The sequence below is a fragment of the Symphodus melops genome (genome assembly GCF_947650265.1).
Source record: "Symphodus melops genome assembly, chromosome: 1".
Classification (NCBI taxonomy): domain Eukaryota; kingdom Metazoa; phylum Chordata; class Actinopteri; order Labriformes; family Labridae; genus Symphodus; species Symphodus melops.
In genome coordinates this window covers 40,605,461-40,630,034 of record NC_136691.1, presented here as the reverse complement: position 1 = coordinate 40,630,034, position 24,574 = coordinate 40,605,461, and the positions used below count along the sequence as shown (strand labels likewise).

Here is a 24,574-nt window from a genome sequence, read left to right as displayed (position 1 = left end):
ATTTTTATATATAGTTTATAGTTTATAATTGTATATAGTTCCACATGTGTTAGTTCATAGTTTTGATGCCTTCAGTGTCAATCTACAATTTTCATAGTCATGAAAATAAAGAAAACTCTTTCAATTAGGTGTCCAAACTTTTGGTCTGTACTGTATATATATATATATATATATATATATATATATATGTATATATATATATATATATGTATATATATATATATATATATATACAGGTCCTTCTCAAAAAATTAGCATATTGTGATAAAGTTCATTATTTTCCATAATGTAATGATAAAAATTAAACTTTCAAATATTTTAGATTCATTGCACACCAACTGAAATATTTCAGGTCTTTTATTGTTTTAATACTGATGATTTTGGCATACAGCTCATGAAAACCCAAAATTCCTATCTCAAAAAATTAGCATATCATGAAAAGGTTCTCTAAACGAGCTATTAACCTAATCATCTGAATCAAGGAATTAACTCGAAACACCTGAAAAACATTCCTGAGGCTTTTAAAAACTCCCAGCCTGGTTCATTACTCAAAACCGCAATCATGGGTAAGACTGCCGACCTGACTGCTGTCCAGAAGGCCATCATTGACACCCTCAAGCAAGAGGGTAAGACACAGAAAGAAATTTCTGAACGAATAGGTTGTTCCCAGAGTGCCGTATCAAGGCACCTCAGTGGGAAGTCTGTGGGAAGGAAAAAGTGTGGCAGAAAACGCTGCACAACGAGAAGAGGTGACCGGACCCTGAGGAAGATTCTGGAGAAGGGCCGATTCCAGACCTTGGGGGACCTGCGGAAGCAGTGGACTGAGTCTGGAGTAGAAACATCCAGAGCCACCGTGCACAGGCGTGTGCAGGAAATGGGCTACAGGTGCCGCATTCCACTTTTGAACCAGAAACAGCGGCAGAAGCGCCTGACCTGGGCTACAGAGAAGACTGTTGCTCAGTGGTCCAAAGTACTTTTTTCGGATGAAAGCAAATTTTGCATGTCATTCGGAAATCAAGGTGCCAGAGTCTGGAGGAAGACTGGGGAGAAGGAAATGCCAAAATGCCTGAAGTCCAGTGTCAAGTACCCACAGTCAGTGATGGTCTGGGGTGCCATGTCAGCTGCTGGTGTTGGTCCACTGTTTTATCAAGGGCAGGGTCAATGCAGCTAGCTATCAGGAGATTTTGGAGCACTTCATGCTTCCATCTGCTGAAAAGCTTTATGGAGATGAAGATTTCATTTTTCAGCACGACCTGGCACCTGCTCACAGTGTCAAAACCACTGGTGAATGGTTTACTGACCATGGTATTACTGTGCTCAATTGGCCTGCCAACTCTCCTGACCTGAACCCCATAGAGAATCTGTGGGATATTGTGAAGAGACAGTTGAGAGACGCAAGACCCAACACTCTGGATGAGCTTAAGGCCGCTATCGAAGCATCCTGGGCCTCCATAAGACCTCAGCAGTGCCACAGGCTGATTGCCTCCATGCCACGCCGCATTGAAGCAGTCATTTCTGCAAAAGGATTCCCGACCAAGTATTGAGTGCATAACTGAACATAATTATTTGAAGGTTGACTTTTATTGTATTAAAAACACTTTTCTTTTATTGGTAGGATGAAATATGCAAATTTTTTGAGATAGGGTTTTTTGGTTTTTCTTGACTTTTTTGCCAAAATCATCAATATTAAAACAATATAAGGCTTGAACTACTTCAGTTATGTGTAATGAATCTAAATCATATGAAAGTCTAATGTTTATCAGTACATTACAGAAAATAATGAACTTTATCACAATATGCAAATTTTTTTAGAAGGACCTGTATATATATATATATATATATATATATATATATATATACTTTCTTCAATAAAGTAAAAAAAAAAAGGATTCCGTGATCACGTGAGTGTAAGGATACTTGGGGTTACTTCTGTGTTGTGTTTTCTTGTGCTTGGCCTCCAGGGGACCCTATGGTGTTATTTTACATGATAGTGTGATGGTCTTGGGTCCGTTGCTATGTTAAGTCCGTGGAGAGTGGAGGAAAACGGCAGTCAAAAACTGACGTCCACACAGATGCGGGGATTTCAATGCTCGTCTTTTATTAAATAAACACTCCAACCTTATCAAGCCCGGTTGTACGGCTACTATCGTTTCATACATGAACAAAATAGTGCCATATTTGACCATCACTGTTATTCTATGAAGTAAAGAAAACAGGAGTGAAACAAAATACGTCCGACCAGCGTACTGTGCACATCGTTCCACGAGGAGCAGGAAGCACAGGCACTGCTTGATGACGTCGCCACTAAGCGACACAGTATACACATTGTTAAAGGTACATTCCATAATCACAACCGTTACAATAGCTACGAGCAGCTGCAGAGGGTGGTCTTCAGATTCCTTGGAGCCCATGTTGGTCCTCTGTACATTGGATGGCAGTAGAGGTCTTTTATCAGACTTCTACAGGGCGTGTCCTACTCAGCAGTCCAGACGCCATGGACGTTTACTAAATTGCATGAACGGAACCGTCTGAAAAACGAGCAGTAGACTCGATCACATTGTGTTTTTATAAAGGTTATCGTTCATATTTCCTTTTTTGAGACTACTGTATCACGATGCCTTCAATTGAAAGCTTAACAATGACTATCGACGCGCTGAATGAGCACGAAACGTTTTCGGAAACAGACACTATAACAGGAACAATATCTCTGGTCTTAATAAAGGAGACCACAGTTGAATGCCTTTTTGTCAAAGCGAAAGGGGACGCTAATGTACTTTGGACGACAAGGCAGGGCAACAAGAAGTATACACACTCAGCAAGCAATAGATATTTCAAACTTAAGGACTTTTTGATTCCGGAGCAACCCAAGGGTAGGTGGTACACGTCTTGTTAGTTCTGCATGCCTTAACCCATTGAGCTTAAAGTGCCAAAGTGTCAGCCCTCTTCAGTTCCTTTGAGCTGCTTCTCTGTTCTCTTTTTATACTAATATCATAACTATACAGGTGTGTGATTTTACAGTATTATTAACAATAACAGTATTACTGTGGGGTATTGTAAACGATAACTCATTACTTATACACCATTACAATAATAAACAAATGACATCCCACCTTCTAAACTTAGGATAACTGCTTTTTGTAATGTGTGAGATATTCGAAAACAGGTGGATATTGTGAACTCTGTAAAGTTGCCCTTTTCTTTGTGAATAATATTAAACAGGTGGAAATGCATTGAGAGGGACATTTGGAGTAAATGTTTTACAAAAGTACATGTAATTCTATAATAAAATAAAGTACATTTCTACAGAAGTTATATTTTAAAGGGAAGCATGAAAAGGAGTAGCCGAAATATTTTAACCTTTGCTTTTTTACTGAAGTAACAAAGTTTTTTTTTAGTGACTGCATTTATTGCCGTTATAGTATCAATTGAATGGCAGTGATTAAGGTAATTTTTAATAACAAAAAACCTTTTCCTTCCAGACACTGTACTTCCCCAAGGAATCCATGTCTTTAAATTCAACTTCCACATACCTCCAGGGTAAGTACATCTGATTTTAGCGAACAGTAATCGCCTTCTCTTTTTCACTCTGTACAATAATGCTTAACACCGTACATAGATGTAATCCTATTTTGGATTTTATGCATGTTTTCTCACTACAGAAGCTTTCCGTCATCGTTCCGAGGGTGTCACGGAAAGATTGTCTATAGTCTGGAGGCAAAGCTGTCCAGGAGTTGGAGGATGGACCGTACAGTCGAAAAGGAGATCACTTTTGTCTCAAAGTCCATTCCAAACCTTCAGTCGCTGATGGTAAATCATTGAAGCACAATGAATAAATGTCAAGCAATTTGACAAGAGCTATCACCCGTTCAGAGATGTAGGTTTAAATGAAATGACAAAAAAGTTTGAAGGAGGACTTGAAGGAAGCCTATCAAATTACACTCCTCCACTTTAAAGCTATTTTGCATATACATTAACTGGTTTGGGTTATTAGAGCAGAGCCAGCATTAATCGCATCAGAGGCACTTGGCTTGTTCTGCTGTGTAAACTGCACAATTAGATTTAGATTTGAATGCATGCCAGAAATGTAACAAAAACTCTTTTGTAATTGTTAGAGGCTTTGCTGTTGTTTCTTTTTTATGTTATTTCTTCTATAGAGTAGTAATTGTTAAAAAGGCTTACAATTAGTATTTTCAAACATGCACAAAAGTCCTAAAATTCCATTAAAATTCGAGTGAGCTGTACATGTGAAAGAAAAGTTAGGATTTTGTTCACACTGACTATACGAACAGTGTTCCTGCCAGCAGTGGCTCTGTCCGTAGGGACTTGGGTTGGGAACCGGAGGGTCCCGGTGTGGACCAAAAATACCGAAATTGTTCTGGTAGCTTGTGCCACGGCACTCTTCGAGCACTGCCAAGGTGCCCTTCAGCAAGGCACAGAACCAAACTGCTCTTGAGCGCTCTCTGCATAGCCGTATGTAGCAGCCCCACTCTGACATCTCTCCACCAATGCATGTCCACAGGTCCTGTTTGAGCATGTGTGTGATTCAGGCCTGTTTGTGTGAGAAGCATGTCCCTAAAATAACAGAGTGGAAACCCGAATTTCCCTCGGGGAAAAATAAAGTATTTCAAATTCAAAAGGTAGAGATGAGGACATAAAATGTACATGGTGAGCAACAGGTGAGCATCCTGTGCAGTCACCTTGCATGTTGTAGAGCTGCTTTGTATGTTTTTACCATTCCTTCGTGACACGGTGTACTTGCAATTGCACGTGGCATTGCTGCGGCAACAGCACAAACTGTCATCAAAGCGTTAGACTTGTATTTATGTATTTATGTCCTGCCTCCCGAGACACCACCACCCCCTGTCCGATTGAGATATTTAGTGTTGCTCCTCTGGACCTATGTATTACTCAGACACTTCACATAACATGCTCTTCATTCTCGTAATAAAAGAAGTGGATCTTTGTGACATGTTTTCATTTGCATTCCAGTTGCAGCAAAATGGTTCCACTAGAAAAGAGATGGGTCTTTTCTCTAAAGGAAATGTAAACATGGATGCTACAGTTGACAGAGCGGCTTTCGTGGCAGGTAGGACAACCCCTCCGTAGATTTAAGATTATGAACAAGATCTTCTTATAAAGGCAGATATTTAAGATGTTATCATATTTGAACATATGAGAAAATTATTTAATACTACATGCTGCAATACTACTGATCGTTTAGGTTATGAATTGTTTTATTAAGTGTCAAACTTTAACTTTCTCTTGGTCTGTTGTCTGTGATGGTTACAGTAAAGCACAGGAAAATAATTGCATTTATCCTTCAATGAGGTTTTAAGAGTTCAAATTGTTTCCTGAGATATAGAGAGAAATACAAATGATCAAAAAATTAGGGGCTGCAAGGTGGAGATTTAAGCAATATTGATTTTAAACAAATACAGTTGTCATTGCAATAAATAAAAGTGAAAATATATTTAAAAACAAATTTTAGTTGTATAACAACTAAATGTGTTGTCTTCCTCATAGGTGAAACTGTGATGGTTGTTGCAAAAATTGACAATTCCTCATCAAATGAGATGATTCCCAAATTCTGTTTTATCCAGGATGTGGTGTACCGTGCCAGCGGAAGCACCAAACATGAAAGCAACACTATTGTGAAAATGAGCGATAACTCCATCAAAGCCCAAACACAGAAGGAGGTCAGGTGTGCAATGAGGCTCCCAACGGCTATGATTCCTTCAATCCAAAATTGTGAAATTATTTCAGTGGAATACAAATTGAAGGTATGTAACCTTTTAACGTGTAACTTAAATTTAAAGCAGTCTGTTTCGTTCATTGACAGCATTTTTGTCGCTTTTTTTGTAACTGCTAAGCCAACAGTATTTAAAGATGTTATCTTTCTATGCGACTTTAAAATGAAAACATCTTGCCAATGAGCTTGTCTTTTTTTACCCTCAGGTGTACCTGGACATCAGTTTTGCTTTCGACTCAGAGATTGTGTTTCCATTGGTCATATGTCCTAGCTTAGCTTCTATCCTTCAGCCGGGTGAGGCTGCAGGCACTTCTCTATCAGGGGCCTATGGGGGTCCAAGCAACAGCAACTCCCCTTCCCATGCAGTGCCTTTTGGTCCATATCCTCCATCTCCACAATCAGGTGGCTATGGATACCCAGGAGTCCAAAGGTATTCACCATCACATGTGCCTCCAAATTACCCCCCAGGGAATGCTGGTGCATCAAGTGTCTTCCCTGCTCCACCAGTTCATACGGGCTGGGGCTACAACAATACGCCCCCACAGCGGGATTCTCCATATAGATATCCATCTTCATCTTCTGCGCTTCACCCCCCACCTACTGCCCCAATATTTTCCCCAACTCCAAGTGCCTCAGAGCTCCAACCCCCACCCCCGAGTGCCCCAGGGTTCCAACCTTCCCCTTCTCCACAATATAACATATCCCCACCTGCTCCTGCATACAACCTGCTGCCCTCTGCACCAGTGATGAATACAGACTTTCTGTCTCAGTCTGATGATCCTCCTCCAGCATATCCGCTCCTTTTCCCTACTTCTACTACCGAACAGTCAGATGCAAGATAGTAGAGCATATCCTTGGTGACTACATGTCTTTACTTATTACGGAGTTTCAGACCTCACCACTAACTTTTAAATGGCATAAGCTCTTGATTTAAATGACTTGTATATAATGGGCATTATCACTCAACCTGTGTAATTTATATATTACAAAGTTATACCTCAGATTCATCATGAAGCATTGTATGGGATGAAATAACATTTCAAGCCACATTTCATTTTATATTTTATTTGTTTGCTATTATTTCAACACATAATATGAAATATTTTCTCATATTAATATACTGTCCATGAACAAACAGGAGAAAGAAAACATATAATACCTGCCCCTTTTTTAATAACGAAAGTTACTGAAACAGAATCACATGACCAAGCTCTTATTTTGCTTTTCTTTCACAAGTCATAAAATAAATCAACAATACCTTCAGAAACAATCAAATAAAATATCTAAAAGTAAACAAACAGTTTGGACTGTTTGTCTCATCTGAAACTTTAAAGACATTGTATTCATGTAACCCAACCACAAAGGCAACAACTAAAAGGATATTTATGGGTGCTCTTTTTGTTGTCCCTATGCTCGTATGTCTAAACTAAACTAGTGTTATTATGAATGAAAGTGTGACTTTATAATGAAGAAACTATTATGTGCTTTATTTACAGTAAAATGCTAATTATGTATTTACAAAACAGACCTATTTGTATTGTATGTGATGTTTTTTTTTTTTTAAATCTGGCTAGTTCAGGTTCCTGTTAAAGACTACTAATACAACTTCTCATACCTCTGTAGGGTAAAGATTGTTTAGATTTATATTTATGTACCTTGTTTAAGTGTCCTCGGGCTATATTTTTTAAAGTGTACTGTATACATAATCTTTATTATATAGGCTACCCACTCTTTCTACCTCGCTTTTTTTTTAGTTTGGCTGAAAGATCTGAACAACAGGAAGTTTACCACGCAATTTGTTTTGGGCTTTTTAATATGACACTTCTAGAAGGCCTTTATTGTGAATGTGTTTGTGTTGTGTCTGTAATTTCAAGTTAGTTGATTTTGTGAGATAACTAAGACTGTCATCTCACAATACCCTTCAAGCATGATCTGTTTTACTTTCTAATTGCCATCGTTTTCTCTTGAGTTGTTGATCAAAATAAAGACCTGCTGGCTTGTGAATGTTTCAGTGCCAGTATGAACACGATGTATGGTTAATTGCTGAATCAGCGAGGTCGACCAACTGTGAACACAATGACATTAATGTGGCCATTCAGCTGCTCAACATCGGATCTCTATAATCTATTTGTGTATGTAATATTTTAATTTCTGTTATCATTCATAGGCCATAACTGAACCAAAGAAATCACCTTACTTTGCTGTAAAATCTATTTGTTGTAGCAAACAAACCTGTTTCTACCTTTTGTTCCCTTTGTGAATGTTGTGAACAGGAAGTAGTATAGGTGTTCCTCTCCGGGCGGAGCCGCTGAGGAGGTAACCAGGTAAGGGGAGAGTTTCCACGCAGTCATTAGTGCCGTGACAGTTGGAAGTGTTGTTCGCGTGTGGACAGCCTAAATCAAGAATGTCTCCGAAAATCGATTTAAAGCTGACTTATGAAGCTTTGAATGAAGAGAAAACCTTTTCCTCAGGAGATACCATCGGGGGCATGCTTACTTTCACTTTGACCGAAGACGTAAAAGTCAAAAGTCTGGGTGTCAAAGTCAAAGGGTACGCGCACGTTCACTGGAACGAGGGAACTGGAGACCGAAGAGAAACAAAATCTTTAACAAAGCAATACCTCAAGGTTAAGCAATCAATTGTTGAAAAGAATTCCGACGGTAGGACAAAAATGTGCAACGCTTGAAAAATGTTAAAATTGTTGGCTTATTTAGGCCTACTGGTAGAATAATGGGCATAGTATGCAGGTTGTGACATATGGTTGTTTGTAAAATGGTTATGTCTAATGCTTTTATTTCCAACTTGTCTTAGCACAGCCTGCTTGTTTTATGTTAGTGATTCAATCGGCAATTCATAATCCATAGTTTTTTTTTCAAATGATAGATAGATAGATAGATAGATAGATAGATGGATACTTTATTGATCCAGAGGGAAATCAAGGCATCCAGTAGCAGTATACAGACAGGCAGGACACAAGACATTAGTTACAATACACACCCGCTGTCCCCCCTCCCCTCTGTATACAATAATCCCCCAAACAAGATTTAGCAGCCCCTATGTGACTAAGAGTAAACATAATTATATGTTAAACCTGTGCAGTTAGCATTAGCAATTAGACTTAAAACTTATATAGCATAATGTACATAACCTGTGAGGAGAGAAAAACATGTGTTGGTTAAAAGAGACCTGTAAACAGTTAAAGAGCCTTAGAAACAAAGTGCTGGCCTTCTAGAAACTAGTTACATGTGCATGTACAGAGGTGTTTGAGCTTATGCCAGAGGTGTGAGTACAGCCGTTAAACAGTCAATGCAGGAATGTAAATTGGCTCACCAACTTAATTAGCATTAAGTGTCCTAGACAATATGGTGAAACCAGGAGTGATTTGGGTGATTATCATTAAGTACCCAACTATTGAGGAGCAGATTAGCATTAAGTGTTGAAGACAATAGAGTGAAACTTGACCTAATTAGGGTGATCATTCACCCTAGGTCAACCATTACAGATGTAGCTAAACACAACAGTAGGATGAAACCAGACATGATTAGGGTGATTATCTTTAAAGTGACCAGTGCTCAGTAAGGTGACTATCAATATGCATTACAGTGTCCAACTGGAGGCTGACTCTGAGGTCAGCAGTGCAGATGAGGAATCAGAAAAAAGTGAGAGAAAAAAAAAAGAGTTCAGGGTTCACCGTGTGCTTCTTCCATGCCGTGACAGTGAAGTGTTGTACAATCTGATGGCCAGGGGGACAAAAGAGTTCTTGAGTCTGTCCGCGGAGCACGACTGTGACAGCAGTCTGTCGCTGAACATGCTCCTCTGCCCGGTGAAGGTGCTGTGCAGAGGGTGGTGTGTGTTGTCCATGATGGAGAGCATTTTGTCCAGAGACCTCCTCTCTACCACTGTCACCAGTGATTCCAGCTCTGTGCCCACCACAGAGCCGGCCCTCCTCACCAGTCTGTCCAGGCGTGCTGCGTCCCTCTTCTTGCAGCTTCCTCCCCAGCACACCACTGCGTAGAAGAGAACGCTGGACACCACAGACTGGTAGAACATCTGCAGCAGCTTTTTGCAGATGTTGAAGGACCCCAGCCTTCTCAGGAAGTACAGACGACTCTGTCCCTTCCTGCAGGTAGTGTCCATGTTAGGCGACCAGTCCAGCTTGTCATCCAGCTGCAGCCCCAGGTACCCGTAGGTCCTGACCACCTCCACGTCGACCCCGCCGATGGAAACAGGTTCTAGATGTGGTTTGTTCCTTCGGAAGTCCACCACCATCTCCTTGGTCTTGGAGGTGTTTAGCTGCAGATGGTTGTCACTGCACCACGTCACAAAGTCCTCGATCAGGCTCCTGTACTCCTCCTCCTGTCCATCCCTGACACAAGCAACTATCGCAGTGTCGTCCGAGTATTTCTGCATGTGGCAGAGCTCAGAGTTATACTGGAAGTCAGAGGTGTACAGGGTGAACAGGACAGGGGAGAGCACGGTCCCCTGTGGTGCTCCGGTGCTGCTGACCACAGTGTCAGATGTGCAGTCCTTCAGTCTGACGTACTGTGGTCTCTCTGTGAGGTAGTCCGTGATCCACCTCACCAGGTGCGAGTCCACCCTCATCTCGGTCAGCTTGTCTCTCAGTAGGAGGGGATGGATGGTGTCGAAAGCGCTTGAGAAATCAAAGAACATGATTCTCATCACGCTGCTCCCTTTGTCCAGATGAGAGTAAGCCCTGTGTAGAAGATAGAGGATGGCATCGTCCACGCCCACCTTTGCCTGGTATGCAAACTGCAGGGGATCCTGTGCGTGTTGTACCTGGGGTCTGAGGTGTTGGAGCAGCAGCCGTTCGAAGGTCTTCATAACGTGAGATGTCAGAGCGATTGGTCTGAAGTAGCCTGGCTCACTGGGGTTTTTCTTCTTGGGGACAGGGGTGAGGCACGAGGTCTTCCAGAGCACAGGAACCTTCCCGAGCCGCAGGCTCATGTTGAAGATATGCTGAAGTGGCTCCCCCAGCTCAGCAGAGCAGGCCCTTAGCATCCTGGGACACACCTTGTCTGGGCCTGCTGCCTTCCTGGGGCGGAGTCTCTTCAGCTCCTTGCTCACCTGGTCTCTGGTGATGGTGGGGGGGAGGGGGGATGGATTGTCACTGGAGGTTGTATCTGTTCTGGTGGAGGTGGACAAAAATGCAGCTTTCATTGCAATTCCTTGCTTACAACGTGCGTCACATGTTGGAATTAAGTTGATTTACGCACCTAAATTTCACAGAAAGGCATGAATTGGAAAGCACGGTAGATCAGTGGTTTGCAAATTGAATCCTGTAGGTGGGGCACTATTTCCTTGTTTGTGCATGGGTTTGTGTTTATTTGTAACGCCAGGGCTCTACTCCAGCACACAAGCTTAATTTTTCTTTTCTTCTGCTCAGTAGCTACCCATTTCAAATCCATAAAACGTGTGCTGGTTAAAGTGCAGAGATAATTAAAGGAATGACAGACATTGTTAGTGAGCACATTATGAAGCCTTTATGAATTCACTGAGGCTAAGACATTCATTTTTAACATTCTCACTTCTTTTGCAGGCACTGTGCTTACCAAAGGAAACCATTGCTATAAATTCAGTCTAAAAATACCACCGGGGTAAATTTTAATTTAAGTATATCGTACTGTCTAATAGCATGCGTTTACTTGTCAGGAATTTACTGGTACTATGTTTTGCAGTGACCTGCCGTCATCCTTCAAGGAATTACATGGAAAGGTTGTCTACACACTTACAGCAAAGCTGTCCAGGAGCTGGAAATTGCCTTTAGTGGAAGAACATGAGCTCCACATTCTGTCAAACTCCTATGCAGACATTGCTCAGGTTAATTATAATAATACAGTTTACTCTTTCATAGCAAGTCAAATATTTGAATACCTACAGTTCTTCAGGTGGATTGTTTCTGAAGGAGATTGGAAATAGTGAGGCTAAAAGTAGTTTTATTGTTTGGGATTTTTTAGAACGTTTCTCAAAATGCACAGACAAAGATGTATTATGCCTTCATATAAAAGAGTGGACACATACAATAGGAGCTACAGAAATCTGAGTTCATGCAGCAGAGAATGAAAGCATCAGTCTAATGTAAGAAACCACAAACAGTGATGCAACTATCAGGAAATGGAGTGCCGTTTGCTAAAAGGAGTGGAGCTGTGACAGTCAAGTAAATCAACTTTTATGACTGACAGTATTTCTTTATCACATTATTATCAGGATTAAGTAGGGTGTTTACCTAAACAAGAAAAGATGAATCCAAAGGTCAACAGCAAGCTGACTCACAGGCATAATATGAGCCATTGAATTGTTGAAATATGATCTTTGTGTGATGTCTTAGTGCCCCGTCACTGGATCAGTGGAAAAAGGAAAGGTCCAAATGTCTGCTACTGTTGACAAAAAGCTGTGCTGTCCAGGTAATGTATAAAGCTTACTTATAATCAGGCAGTGTTAAAATGCAAAATAATTGCAGTTCCTTGAGTATCTACTTGAGGCTGGCTCCAAAGGCCAAAGAGTCCAAAATAAATGAGCCCATTCTTACAGCAGAATAAAAACATGTTTACTATCTGGTACAAAAAAAACCCCATTTGTACAAGTGGCTCTTTTTTTTATTGGAACACTTTATACATGTGGTTAAACCTTTGTTATATCGCAACAACTTTTTAAATTTAAATTTCTCTTGGGATCAATAAAGAATATATCTGAAAAAGATTTATTTCATGCCCTTATTGGAGATACATGGCAGTGACTTGCACTCCTAACTCATTCACAATAGCATTTTCAATATGGTGACCTCCATCATTGGGTTTCAGGAACCAATGGTGTCACAATAATGACTTCCGTGTTTTGTACGGTCTATGCGTGTAACAGTTAAAGACCAATGCAGTGCACTATTTGATGATTACATGTGTTTACAGCTTTTTTGTAATCGTTTTTGGACAAACAAGTAAAAAAAAAAAAAACATGTCTAATAATTACATATATGCTTTTGTCTGTAATTAAATTCATGTGTCATGATGACATTAATTCAGAGAAAAAAACTGCAAAATCAGATGTTGTGTTTTGTTTTTCAGGTGACACTTTATCTGTTGTTGCCAAAGTCTGCAACTCCTCCTCCAAGAAAATGAAGCCAAAATTTAGCTTGGTTCAGAAACTTGTGTACCGTGCGTTCAGCTCCACTAAACGCAGTTATCAAACTCATTGCAAAGTGGTTGGGGAAACTATTGCATCCAAGTCAGACGAGACTGTCACCTGCAAGCTGACCGTTCCTGTTGACGCCAAATACACAATGAACAATTGTGAATTGATCACAAATGAATATTATATCCAGGTAAAGATTTAGGTAATAGAGGTGTTGAGTCAACTCATAAATAAAGTGACAGCTTTTGTTGGCAGTTGTGTCTTTGGGGGCATAGATACACAACATACAGTCATTAATAACACACATTAGAAATATTCGTAGGCATAAAAAGACAACATAACTCAATCATGACAGCTTTAACTAAATCATTTTTGACATGTGTTTCTGTTTTCTAGGCGTATTTGGACATCAGTTTTGCCACTGATCCAGAGGTATTGCTTCCCGTGGTGGTTGCTCCTGCTAAACGTGCTTTCTATAAGCATGATGAATCTATGGGGCCTTACCCATCTGCACCTTTTGGTGCCCCTGGTTACAGTGACTTCCCTCCTCCAGGACCTTATTCTGCACCCACAGGTCCAGGCGTTTATGGATACCCGGCACCACATCCTACACAACCTGCACCCACAGCAAGTGGCTTTAATAATCAGTGGCCACAACAGGCTCCTCCTTATGGTTATCCTCCAGCAGTTTACCAACCATTTTCAGTGCAGCCCCAAGCCCCTTCTGCTCAGCCTCAGATTCAGCAGGGAGAAACCCCTCCGCCTTATATGTCCCTTTTCCCCCCTCCTACTTAAAAAGCACAGATGACAGGGGGGATTTCAAGGGGGCATTTGAGCCTTTTAAAATGAACTAAAAGTTTGATATTCCTAGAGGTTAAGCTGTTGTATGCATTTGCAATAAAGTTTAGGGGGATATATGGGAAGTATTGAAGATTTGTATTGTTTAAATTCTATTGTGATACCATTATGACCTGTCTTTTTTTATGAAATTTACTGTGTGAAGGATTTTGTGTGAGGGTGAAGGATTGAGAAAATAGAAAATTCACTTTGCACTATTGAGAAAGATGTTTATCCACTCATTCATATCAATTCTACATATTTTCTGCTGTACACAAGATAAAAAAAAGATCATGGTGGATGTCAGTTTTTTTTGTTTTTTGTTTAAACGGGTACCTCACCATTATTGAGCAAGAGAAAGGGAACATATGTTCTTTGTAAGCTCTAAGTAGTCTGTGGTTGTAAACTAGAACATTTCTTCTTGTTTTCAAAGGAGTGTTGATTAAATATTTACCTGACTGTGGTATATCAATAAAGTGGAAAAAAAAACATCATGTAACCATGTTAGTACTAAACTCTGTGATGCTTTACACAAATTTAAGAATCAAAAAGGAGTTATCCTGAACTTAAAGGAAGGAAACCTTAATCATATTCAAGGCTTAAACGAAGGTTTGAAATAATATGAAAATATCTGTCCCCACATCCTGCTCAGTCTGAAACCAAAACAAGTGGCTACAATAATCAGTGGCCCTAACAGGCTCCTCCTGGTTGTACGCATGTGTCTTTCCCACCATCTTCGGTGCAGCCTTGCTCAGTTTCAGTTACAGCAGGGAGAAACTTACTACTAAAAAATAGCGCAGATTGAAAAAACCTTCAGGATTTAACACTAAATTAGGCTAAAACTTATCATGGTGCATTACAGATGTTTATCTAATTATTCATAGTCACTGCTATATTTATTTTCTGGTGTGCAAGCTTCAAATAAATATATTTTTTTAAATCAACAGACGTTTGCAAAGGCAAGTTATTCTAAACCTTTCTTATCTTATATCATCTGATATATAAAATGTCTTAAATAAAAATAGTTCATTTGAGATTAACATTTCACCAAATCTACTTATTTTTTGCCTTTTTAGTTAGGCCTTAAAGATACTATCTGGTGCATCATTTAAGAGAAAAAAAAACATCATGTGACCATGCTGGCCCCCAAAAGCTGTCCCATTCCTCACAGTAACGACTGGGAAATCCTATTCAGCCTGGAACACTGTTTTCTCCTTATAACAGATTTATGCTCTTAAAATCTAATTGGTAGTCCATGCAGTTGTAGCACATCGGTTGTAAACACACTGGCCTGTTTTAGTGGGAAACAAGGAATGTTATGGAATGTATACAATGGCTCACAGATTTAAAATTAAAAAAAAAAAATGAACAAAACAGATATGGAAAACAGTAAAGACCTCAGGGAACAGTGTGCAAACAATGACACCAGTTGTGTGGGAACTTTCATAACAACCAAACGATCCTACACTGTTGCTTTTCTTCCTTCGCAATAAAGACAGAGCATTTTCACGTAAATGCAGACAAAGAATGTCAAGTCTATCTACTTGGATGAATGCATGTTTCCCTCCCTCTATATATCCAAAGTGATGGCTGCACAGAGGGAGGTAGCAGAAACTTCTCTCCGCCCACTTGCACTTGCTCCTGCTGCAGTTTTCATGCTCTCAGCATTGTCACAGGAGACCTAAAACTATCAGTACCGAGCAAAGCCATCACGATGGGACGAGCTCTGTCGCCTGCCTGTTTGCTCTTAATCCTTCTTTTTAAAGGTAAGGTCCAAATTAAATGTAAAGTAAATGTGCCAATTCGGCAAATGTAAATGCACTTTATGTTTGCGGTATGTGGTGTGATGATGTATACTATAACTATAAGACACGACACAACTACTGAAAGTGGGAAAAAACGCATATAAATGTAGTTCATTCTGAAACCAAAGTGACCAGACAAGTTGGCGTTAACGTTGAACTAGCATCGTTAGCATAACGTTCGTCATCTCTGCAGCAAAACAAAACAAACTGTGCTAACATAAACATGGATTTAAACACACTTTGTCAGCTAAAGATTGAATACATGAACTTAGTTGTTAAGCCTAACAGCTAAAACTGGATTTTCTCCAAGATAGTTATGTTGATACTTATTGTAGGCTTCTTAATTTGCAGAAAAAGTTTTGCATGAGGCCTATGAAGGAGTTTTCTGCTTCTGTTGTGTGACGATAGGAGCATAGTGTTAAGATGTGTACAATTTAAGGTTAAAATAAGTGACAGCTGTATTCGTATCTCTGCATTTTCTGTTGTTTTCATGTAATCTAAACTCCAGTATTAGACTACTACACACAGACAACTCACCAGTAGTTGGTCAAAGCAGTTGATAGTCTTTTGTTTCCATAGATGGCATGTAAATGTCAGTGTTATTATAGGCTGCATTCATTATTTTGGAAGAGTACTGTGCAAACCTTAAGCTGGCTGGGTCCTGCAAATGGCAAGTCCTTTCCTCGGGGTCCGGGGGCTCCTGTTGTGGCCTCTGACCGCAGACAAATCAATCAATCAATCAATCTTTATTTATATAGCGTCAATTCATAACAGGCGTTATCTCGAGACACTTTACAAAAGCAGGTAAAGGACCTTACTGTTTGTCTGTTAACATTAACGAAAGAGCAGGTAACAAGACCATGCTCATCGTTATGTTTACAAAAAGCAGGTAAAGGACCTTACTTATGGCTATATTACAAGAGCCCAGCTTAATCCGTCATAGCGTGGCAAGAAAAAACTTCCTTTTAACAGGCAGAAATCTTCAGCAGACCCGGGCTCATGACGGAACAGCCATCTGCTAAACTGTGCTGGGCTTGAAATGGGATGGGGGAGATGGGACAAGATGCAGAAAGAAGAATAGGATAGGTTTGGGGGCTGGGGGGGGGGGGGGGGGGTTGTTTGGGCAGGCCATCCTCACCAACAGTCCCAAGGAACCTAAGAGAGCTCAGGAGCTCCCAGAAAAAGGAGAGCTTAGAATATAAAGATAGTGACAAGCAGTAATAAGATATGAAGCTGGGAGAGAAAGAGGGAGAGAGAGATAAAAGATCCTGGTGCCAGTTCCCCCGGTAGTCTAGGCCTATAGCAGCATAACTATGAGCTGGTCCTAAGCCAGCCCTAACTATAAGATTTATCAAAAATAAAAGTTTTAAGTCTATTCTTAAAAGTACCTAGTGTGTCTGCCTCCTGGACCCCGACTGGTAGACGATTCCAAAGGAGCGGTGCCTGGTAACTAAAGGCTCTACCTCCCATAGTACTTTTAGAGACTATAGGCACCACGAGCAGGCCTGCATTCTGGGATGGTACCATCAGCCTCTCCCTTCACCCAACCCTTAAATCACCAGCAGTTGACCTTTGACCTTAAAAAGCCCTGCTGCAGCCCCTCACCCTAGAACATGAATATAAACCCTCACCTTTCTCACCACAACAATAAAACACACATCAACGCATTCATGGGTAAAAAGTCTCACACACTACAGTTCACCCTGATCAATTCTCTCTTCTCCCTCAAGTCCACCATAGGAGAAGTTCTCTCTCTCTCTCTCTATCTCTCTATCTTCTTTTTCTTCTTGTATCCTATGTATTATTATTTGTTAATGTTTCGTAATGTCTTTATTTGTTGAAGTCTATAGACTAATGGTAAAGATACCATTTTATGTTTTAGTTTTTACTCCTGTTTTGTCTTGTTCGTATCTTCGAGCACTTGTACGATTTCACATTTGCACAGTGAAGAAGATTCCTTTTGATACAGCAAGAAGGGTTTATAGTTTTGAGATAAGATTTATGGTAACAATTTAATGAAAAAATTTAATGTCCCCTCCACAGAAACATATGGGTTTCAAGTCCAGAACAAGCTGCTCGGGAAATGCCTGCAGGTGCAAGAAGGAAGCTTTGGAGGTAGAGTTTCTCTGGGTGATTGCAGCACATATTCAGCCCTACAGCAATGGCATTGGCCCCCAGAGAGTCAGGCTCTCCGGAGTCAGCGCACTGGGGAGTGTTTGACTGCCCCGGCAGAGCAGTACGAAGGTGTCCATCTGCAGTCCTGCATCTTTCATGCTGAAAGACATGCGACTGGAGATGAAGTGCCAGTGGTGGAAAAGGACAGAGAGGCAATGAGCCAATCATGGTCCTGTTCAAAGAAAGGACACTTAACTCTGACAGGGCGGGGACTGCACCTTAGTGCCACACAAGAATCCACTTTGGTCTTCCTTTCAAGGGAACATAAGCAGGTACGACTATTTGAGAAATCAAACAAGAGTTGCTATTAAATGTGTGTTGTAATTTTACTTAATAATTATAGGTTAGTACATATACTAATGCTTGATGTTCTTTTGTTTCACTTCCCTTTCCAAACAGGGCAGCAGGTGGCGGACTCTTGATAACCAGACACTGTGTGATGGGAGAGAGAGCAAACTTAACCACCACCAAACTATCCATCATCAAGAGAAATCTTCAGAGCCAGGAATTTTTTCAAGTACAGTGTCAGATGTACAACAGCAGGCTGAACCAGGTGAGGACCTGAATGTATCTTCCTATCAGTAATTTACTGAATGCTGTCTTCCATCAATATGTAACTCTATTCTAAGTCACATTTAAATGCTTAAAGGACCAGGCCTTTAGTTACAATCATGTCTAACAGAAAACTGTAATTAAAAATGAAATTGTAATAATGTATGACCTGGTTTATAATTAATTATATGTGATATTGTGTATATTGTATGTAAAGTGGCCATCAGTATAAATCAATCCATTTCCTACACATTTCTACTCTGCCAACGAAGCAGCGGGAGTGACTTGGGGTTAAGCATCTAGAATATAGACACATCAGACGTGGCCACAGGAGCTGGGGGATTGAACCCCCAACCTTCCAGTTGGAAGATGACCGACCGTAAATACCATAAATGTATATAGAAAAAGAATGCTGTCAGGTGTCACACAATTCTAAATTTCAAAATCCTGAAGCTGAATTGATGTCATGTGAATATAAGTAACATACTCAAGCACAACTTTGAGAGTTTAAAGTAGTGACCACAGCACTGTACAAGCTTATGATCAATTACATGATTCTAGCACACAATTTTGAGGGTTCATGAGAAATTAATATTGGTTGCAATAAAAAAAACATACACACTAGTGGTGATTAAAGTCTTCAAAAAGACAACTGAAAATCAAATTGAAACAGAAAATGGCATATGAAGACAATGGTCAGTCTCGAAAGTAACTGGGCATGTACGTGCATTGATGCTTGACACTCTGGAGAGTGATGATCTTTGTTGTAAATTAGCACTCTGCTGGTGCCGGCCTGAGAGAGAACTGCTAGTGTCACGCAATGAAACTCAAATGAAGATGTCACTGGTGAAAAAAATCACGTCATATCAGAGGATATATGAGATTACATTAGCTGAAGCCAATAGTCACGTGATGTATAACATTGGCTGGTATTAGCAGATTGAATCGGTCAGGCTCTGCATTTTTTTATGATTTTAAAAATCTTTGTGCTGCAAAGAAAATATCAGTACAAAGATGTTTTGTGCTGCGGTCAGGAGATTAGATTACCACATGCCTGCTGCACCCTGAGGATCTAATTTAGCTAAGTGCTCTTGTGCCTGATCAATATTTTCCTGGTTTCTGGAAGAACCATGGTATGAAACAGCATCGCTGTGACATGTCAAGTCATGGCAGTGCTAATTCATTTTGCCTTCTTGCTAGTCTAAGTAAGCCTGCATGATGTAATTTCCTTTTCACTGCAGAGGATAGACAAACAGGCCAACCGCGTCCTCGATCAAAAATTGTCTCTGGCTAAAACATGAAATGTACAGTATGTGTGTGTGGGTTTTGTTCTCCCCTGGTTTTATAGTCAGGGAAAATAAATCCTAGCCTATGTTGTTTAGTGTACATCATCATTTTTAAAATGAGCTGTATTTGATTTGTTTTTTTTCCTCCTTGTCCTTAAGTTGAAGGTATAACAGGCACTGAGGTTACACAAACACATTCTACAAAAGAGGACTCTGTTTCTTCCGTGAGCACCAAAACTCCTGTTGATCCCACCATGATCTTCTTCAGCATGGACTATGGTAAATGATAAACTGTAATATATAAAAGACTTAATGGATCCTTTATGACAGGCCTTAACAACCTTCCGTATTGAACATAAACCTTATCCTTTTTCCACCACTAGGGGGAGATAGATGACCAAGAATTCGAGGACATTGTTTGCCGTTGGTGTTTTTAAAACTACACTCAACAAAAATATAAACGCAACACTTTTGTTTTTGCTCCCATTTGTCATGAGATGGACTCAAAGATCTAAAATTCATTCCAGATACACAATATTACCATTTCTCTCAAACATTGTTCATAAATCTGTCTAAATGTGTGATAGTGAGCACTTTTGCTTTGCTGAGACAATCCATCCCACCTCACAGGTGTGCCACATCAAGATGCTCATCAGACACCATGATTAGTGCATAGGTGTACCTTAGACTGTCCACAATAAAAGGCCACTCTGAAATGTGCAGTTTTGTCTCACAGCAAAATGCCACAGATGGCGCAAGCATTGAGGGAGCGTGCAATTGGCATGCTGACAGCAGGAATGTCAACCAGATCTGTTGCTCGGGCATTGAATGTTCATTTCTCCACCATAAGCCGTCTCCAAAGGCGTTTCAGAGAATATGGCAGTACATCCAACCGGCCTCACAACCGCAGACCACGTGTAACCACACCAGCCCAGGACCTCCACATCCAGCAGGTTCACCTCCAAGATCGTCTGAGACCAGCTACTCAGACAGCTGCTGAAACAATTGGTTTGCATAACCAAAGAATTTCTGCACAAACTGTCAGAAACCGTCTCAGGGAAGCTCAACTGCATGCTCGTCGTCCTCATCGGGGTCTTAACCTGACTCCAGATCGTCGCCGTAACAGACTTGAGTGGGCAAATGCTCACATTCGATGGCGTCTGGCACGTTGGAGAGGTGTTCTCTTCACGGATGAATCTCGGTTTACATTGTTCAGGGCAGATGGCAGACAGCGTGTGTGGCGTCGTGTGGGTGAGCGCTTTGCTGATGTCAATGTTGTGGATCGAGTGGCCCATGGTGGTGGTGGGGTTATGGTATGGGCAGGCATCTGTTATGGACGAAGAACACAGGTGCATTTTATTGATGGCATTTTGAATGCACAGAGATACCGTGATGAGATCCTGAGGCCCATTGTTGTGCCATACATCCATGAACATCACCTCATGTTTCAGCAAGATAATGCACGGCCCCATGTTGCAAGGATCTGTACACAATTCTTGGAAGCTGAAAATGTCCCAGTTCTTGCATGGCCAGCATACTCACCGGACATGTCACCCATTGAGCATGTTTGGGATGTGCTTGACCGGCGTATACGACAGCGCGTACCAGTTCCCACTAATATCCAGCAACTTCGCACAGCCATTGAAGAGGAGTGGACCAACATTCCACAGGCCACAATTGACAATCTGATAAACTCTATGCGAAGAAGATGTGTTGCACTGCATGAGGCAAATGGTGGTCACACCAGATACTGACTGGTTCTGAGTCCCCAGACCCTCAATAAAGCAAAAACTGCACATTTCAGGGTGGCCTTTTATTGTGGACAGTCTAAGGTACACCTATGCACTAATCATGGTGTCTGATGAGCATCTTGATGTGGCACACCTGTGAGGTGGGATGGATTGTCTCAGCAAAGCAAAAGTGCTCACTATCACACATTTAGACAGATTTATGAACAATGTTTGAGAGAAATGGTAATATTGTGTATCTGGAATGAATTTTAGATCTTTGAGTCCATCTCATGACAAATGGGAGCAAAAACAAAAGTGTTGCGTTTATATTTTTGTTGAGTATATGTCTAAAGGAGTCATAGGCTTTTGTTTGAACCAACAGAGTCTTTAGAGAAATGTCACAAATCGTTCAAAGGATCTAATGAATGATGTCTTGCTTGGTCTTTATTGTGTTCATTTGTTTAAGGCATGGGCTGGAAGATAACAATGTTGGTACTCAGCTCTTTGGCTCTGGTCCTGGGCACTGTGATTCTTATCCTCAATGTTTACTCCAATAGGTGAGTGCTTTAACACACAACGTACTTTAGAAAAGGCAGCAAGTTGAATTGAGTTAGTTGACTAACCTAACAAATATTATTTTTCATAGAAGTAGATCATTTAAATAGTAAAACTGGCCAAGTTCCACTAGAATTTGCGTATTGTAAATTAGATACACTTTAGTGGATTGGTGGAAAGAACAAAGGTATACTGAAAATACATAACTATATGTTTTGAGCAGCAGCTAATCTGTTGTATAGGCTGATAAAGCTCTGCATGTTGAAGGCCAAGATCCAATAACCACAACTTAATAATAATCCAAACATGATTGAACTACAATGAAAATAATATTTCTTAGACAAGTCTATCTAAATGATAGAAACTCAGGGCTTTCAGACGTATGGAGTACTCAGCCAGTGGGAAATAAAAGCCAGCTATGGGTGTTTATGGCCCAAGAGAAAGATTTTGTCTACATAAGCCCAAAGTCTGTTGTTTCTGGTACATTTCAAAGACTCTAACATTGCAGTAGTATTATGATGTTTTATATCTATTAAGTTTGTTTACCAGATTCCTTCATCAGTCAGGGGATTTTTGCGAATGGGAATTAGGTGTTTTTTTCAAATAAGGTCAGCTGATAAAAGATTTTAGATGGGCTGTACTTTAGGTAGCCGAGCAGTTATTTTAAGTAGATACACTGTTGAATTAAGTGCATTTTTAATGCAGTCTCCAGATAGTTTAAATATTCTTGGGCGCTATTATCTATCTCCCTGCCTCAGTGAGGGTTTAGTAGCTCTGTTTTACCTTAATGTTGTTTATATATATATATATATAATCAAAATGCGCCCGTTGCTGTGTATTGCAGTACTTGGGAGATTTTCTATCACGCACTAAAATGTTGCCCTGTTAAAGTGAGAACTTGATTTGACTAAGATGCGTTAGGATGTTGAATATTAATGCAATGATAGACTATTGAGATGTATTGCTCTCCACTGGGAGAGAGAGAGAGCAAGAGTGTGTTTGGAAGAGCGTCATATCAGAATCAACAATGGCAAAAAGTAGTCTGCTGTCATTAGGTGAATGACTGTTTGGCTGACAGCCAGCGCTTGTGGAAAGCCCTGAAAACTGACCAGAGAATTGGGACAAGTACAAATATTGGCCCTAATAATAAATACAGCTTAAGTACAAAGTGAAGCGTTGTACTTCCACCCACTTTCTGTTTTTTCTTTTTTCTGATATGCGGCAGCAGAAGGAAGAAGGTGGTGTGTGTTCTGAAGTCATACACTCCTCGGCAAGAGATGAGTGTACCTGGATCCCCGGTGCCCAATGAAAGAGCCCCGCTGACAGAGCACGCCATGCGTCTCCCCCACTCCACCCCCACTTTACAACGAGGAGAAATCCTGATTCAGTGGAAGGACGGTACTGTTACTCCACTGTACGAAGCCTGAAAGTGTTATAAGTTTAGATTTGTTATAGTTTGTGCAAACATGCAAGCTTCCATGTGTATGTTTGTATTTATATGTCTCGTGCATAAAAGCTCCTGAAGGTGTTCCACGGAGAGTCTGTGGTAAAGAGGAAAAGGTGAAAAACAAAAAGGCAAAATAAGGTTATGTTTTGTTTATTTTCAGACTCTTTTCACCAGTGTTACCAAGCTGTTTCATAAAATTGAAATTTCATGGATCAGTATCGCAACTGTGTCAGTGAGGCTTAGCTGCCACAGGAAAGATCAAAGCTGTCATGAAGCTGCCAGAAAAGAAAAGACGAGCAGAAGCTGGACTTTCAGTTTTTTAATAATACTGAGTCCTGACTGCCGCTTTTGGAGATTTAAGTGTTTGCTTCTTGGTCTGTAAAATTAACGTTTAAGCATTCAGAAAATGTTTGACTCAAAGTACCATTCAAGGCCTCACAAAGCATCCAATATATTAGGCCTTTACTTGGATAAATACTTGGGAAACTTCTTTTTGTTTGCCAAGGCCTCAACTGAGATATGTTCAACCTTAATGTCAGACTGTTTGTGCTGGGCTTTTGAGCAAGGATTTTTGCTTGATATTGAAGAATTGGAAAGGCAGTACAGAACATTTTAACAGCTCTTTGAGTTATCATTAAACATTGTACTTCTTTCATTACACTATGTATTAATAAAGTATGATAACAAACGCACAGATGACAGATATCAAACCACACCCTCACCCCTGTAATGACAGGACAATACTGTGTGTATATTAACTCGGTGAACTTAGGTAAAGTTTATTTCTTAACAGAATTCATCGTTACACCTACATGCATTATCACAACTATGAAATGTATATGTTGTTATGTAAGCTTATGTTTTGCTATCATTCTAACAGAATTACTTGTAGTGTTTCTATTAAATGCACTTTGCTTTGATTTTGACAGTGTAGCCACTTTCACATATTCACTCCTGAAAATATCCAGATAATTTTGGGAGGACAGCTCCGGCTATTCTCCTGACCTACTGTATCAGACTGAAGAGGGCGGTGGACAACATACCGGTGAACAGACAGTGTAGTGCAGCCGTTTCATTATCTGCGCGTCAATCGTAGTGGTCGCATGTATACATGTCTATGCACTGTGCAGCAGTGGAAGTATAATATTTCTGTACTTCTTTCTCCTCTGGGAGATATCAGGCTTTTTAGGAGTTTTTTTGCATTTGTTAAAGTCCCATGGTAAAGAATGTTGAATATCATGATTATACTACTGACTTGAACTTGACTGTTTATTTACAATGTTTGTATGACC

General features: G+C 40.3%; 4 protein-coding genes across 5 annotated transcripts in view; 3 read left to right on the top strand and 1 right to left on the bottom strand.

Annotated features, from left to right (window-relative positions):
* Nucleotides 1-16,265, bottom strand: part of LOC306826192 (uncharacterized protein) — a 310,981-nt gene extending 294,716 nt beyond the window's left edge. The window contains exon 1 of the mRNA XM_079347364.1: nucleotides 16,182-16,265. The gene's annotated coding sequence lies outside the window, so the exon portion shown is untranslated. The remainder of the gene's footprint in view (nucleotides 1-16,181) is intronic.
* LOC306837558 (uncharacterized protein) lies at nucleotides 2,639-14,220 on the top strand (the record flags this gene model as incomplete). The annotated part of the gene is made up of 10 exons (XM_079365275.1): nucleotides 2,639-2,870; nucleotides 3,480-3,537; nucleotides 3,660-3,807; nucleotides 4,990-5,086; nucleotides 5,524-5,780; nucleotides 5,956-6,575; nucleotides 11,446-11,587; nucleotides 12,096-12,171; nucleotides 12,829-13,085; nucleotides 13,292-14,220. The coding sequence occupies 10 exons, from the start codon at nucleotides 2,639-2,641 to the stop codon at nucleotides 13,688-13,690; spliced, it is 2,286 nt and encodes a 761-aa protein (XP_079221401.1). The 3' UTR covers nucleotides 13,691-14,220.
* wdr54 (WD repeat domain 54) overlaps nucleotides 2,759-24,574 on the top strand; it is a 60,114-nt gene continuing 38,298 nt past the window's right edge. The window contains exon 1 of the mRNA XM_079347517.1: nucleotides 2,759-2,770. The gene's annotated coding sequence lies outside the window, so the exon portion shown is untranslated. The remainder of the gene's footprint in view (nucleotides 2,771-24,574) is intronic.
* Nucleotides 15,253-23,363, top strand: LOC306826296 (uncharacterized protein). Of its 2 annotated transcripts, none has more exons than XM_079347496.1 (6): nucleotides 15,253-15,498; nucleotides 17,581-17,984; nucleotides 18,112-18,265; nucleotides 19,710-19,829; nucleotides 21,747-21,837; nucleotides 23,064-23,363. In XM_079347496.1, exons 1-6 carry the CDS (start codon nucleotides 15,285-15,287, stop codon nucleotides 23,260-23,262), a joined length of 1,182 nt encoding a protein of 393 aa, XP_079203622.1. In that variant the 5' UTR covers nucleotides 15,253-15,284; the 3' UTR covers nucleotides 23,263-23,363. The 2 variants fall into 2 exon arrangements, with proteins under 2 accessions (XP_079203622.1, XP_079203621.1); XM_079347495.1 differs by having other exon boundaries at nucleotides 15,255-15,498; nucleotides 23,061-23,363.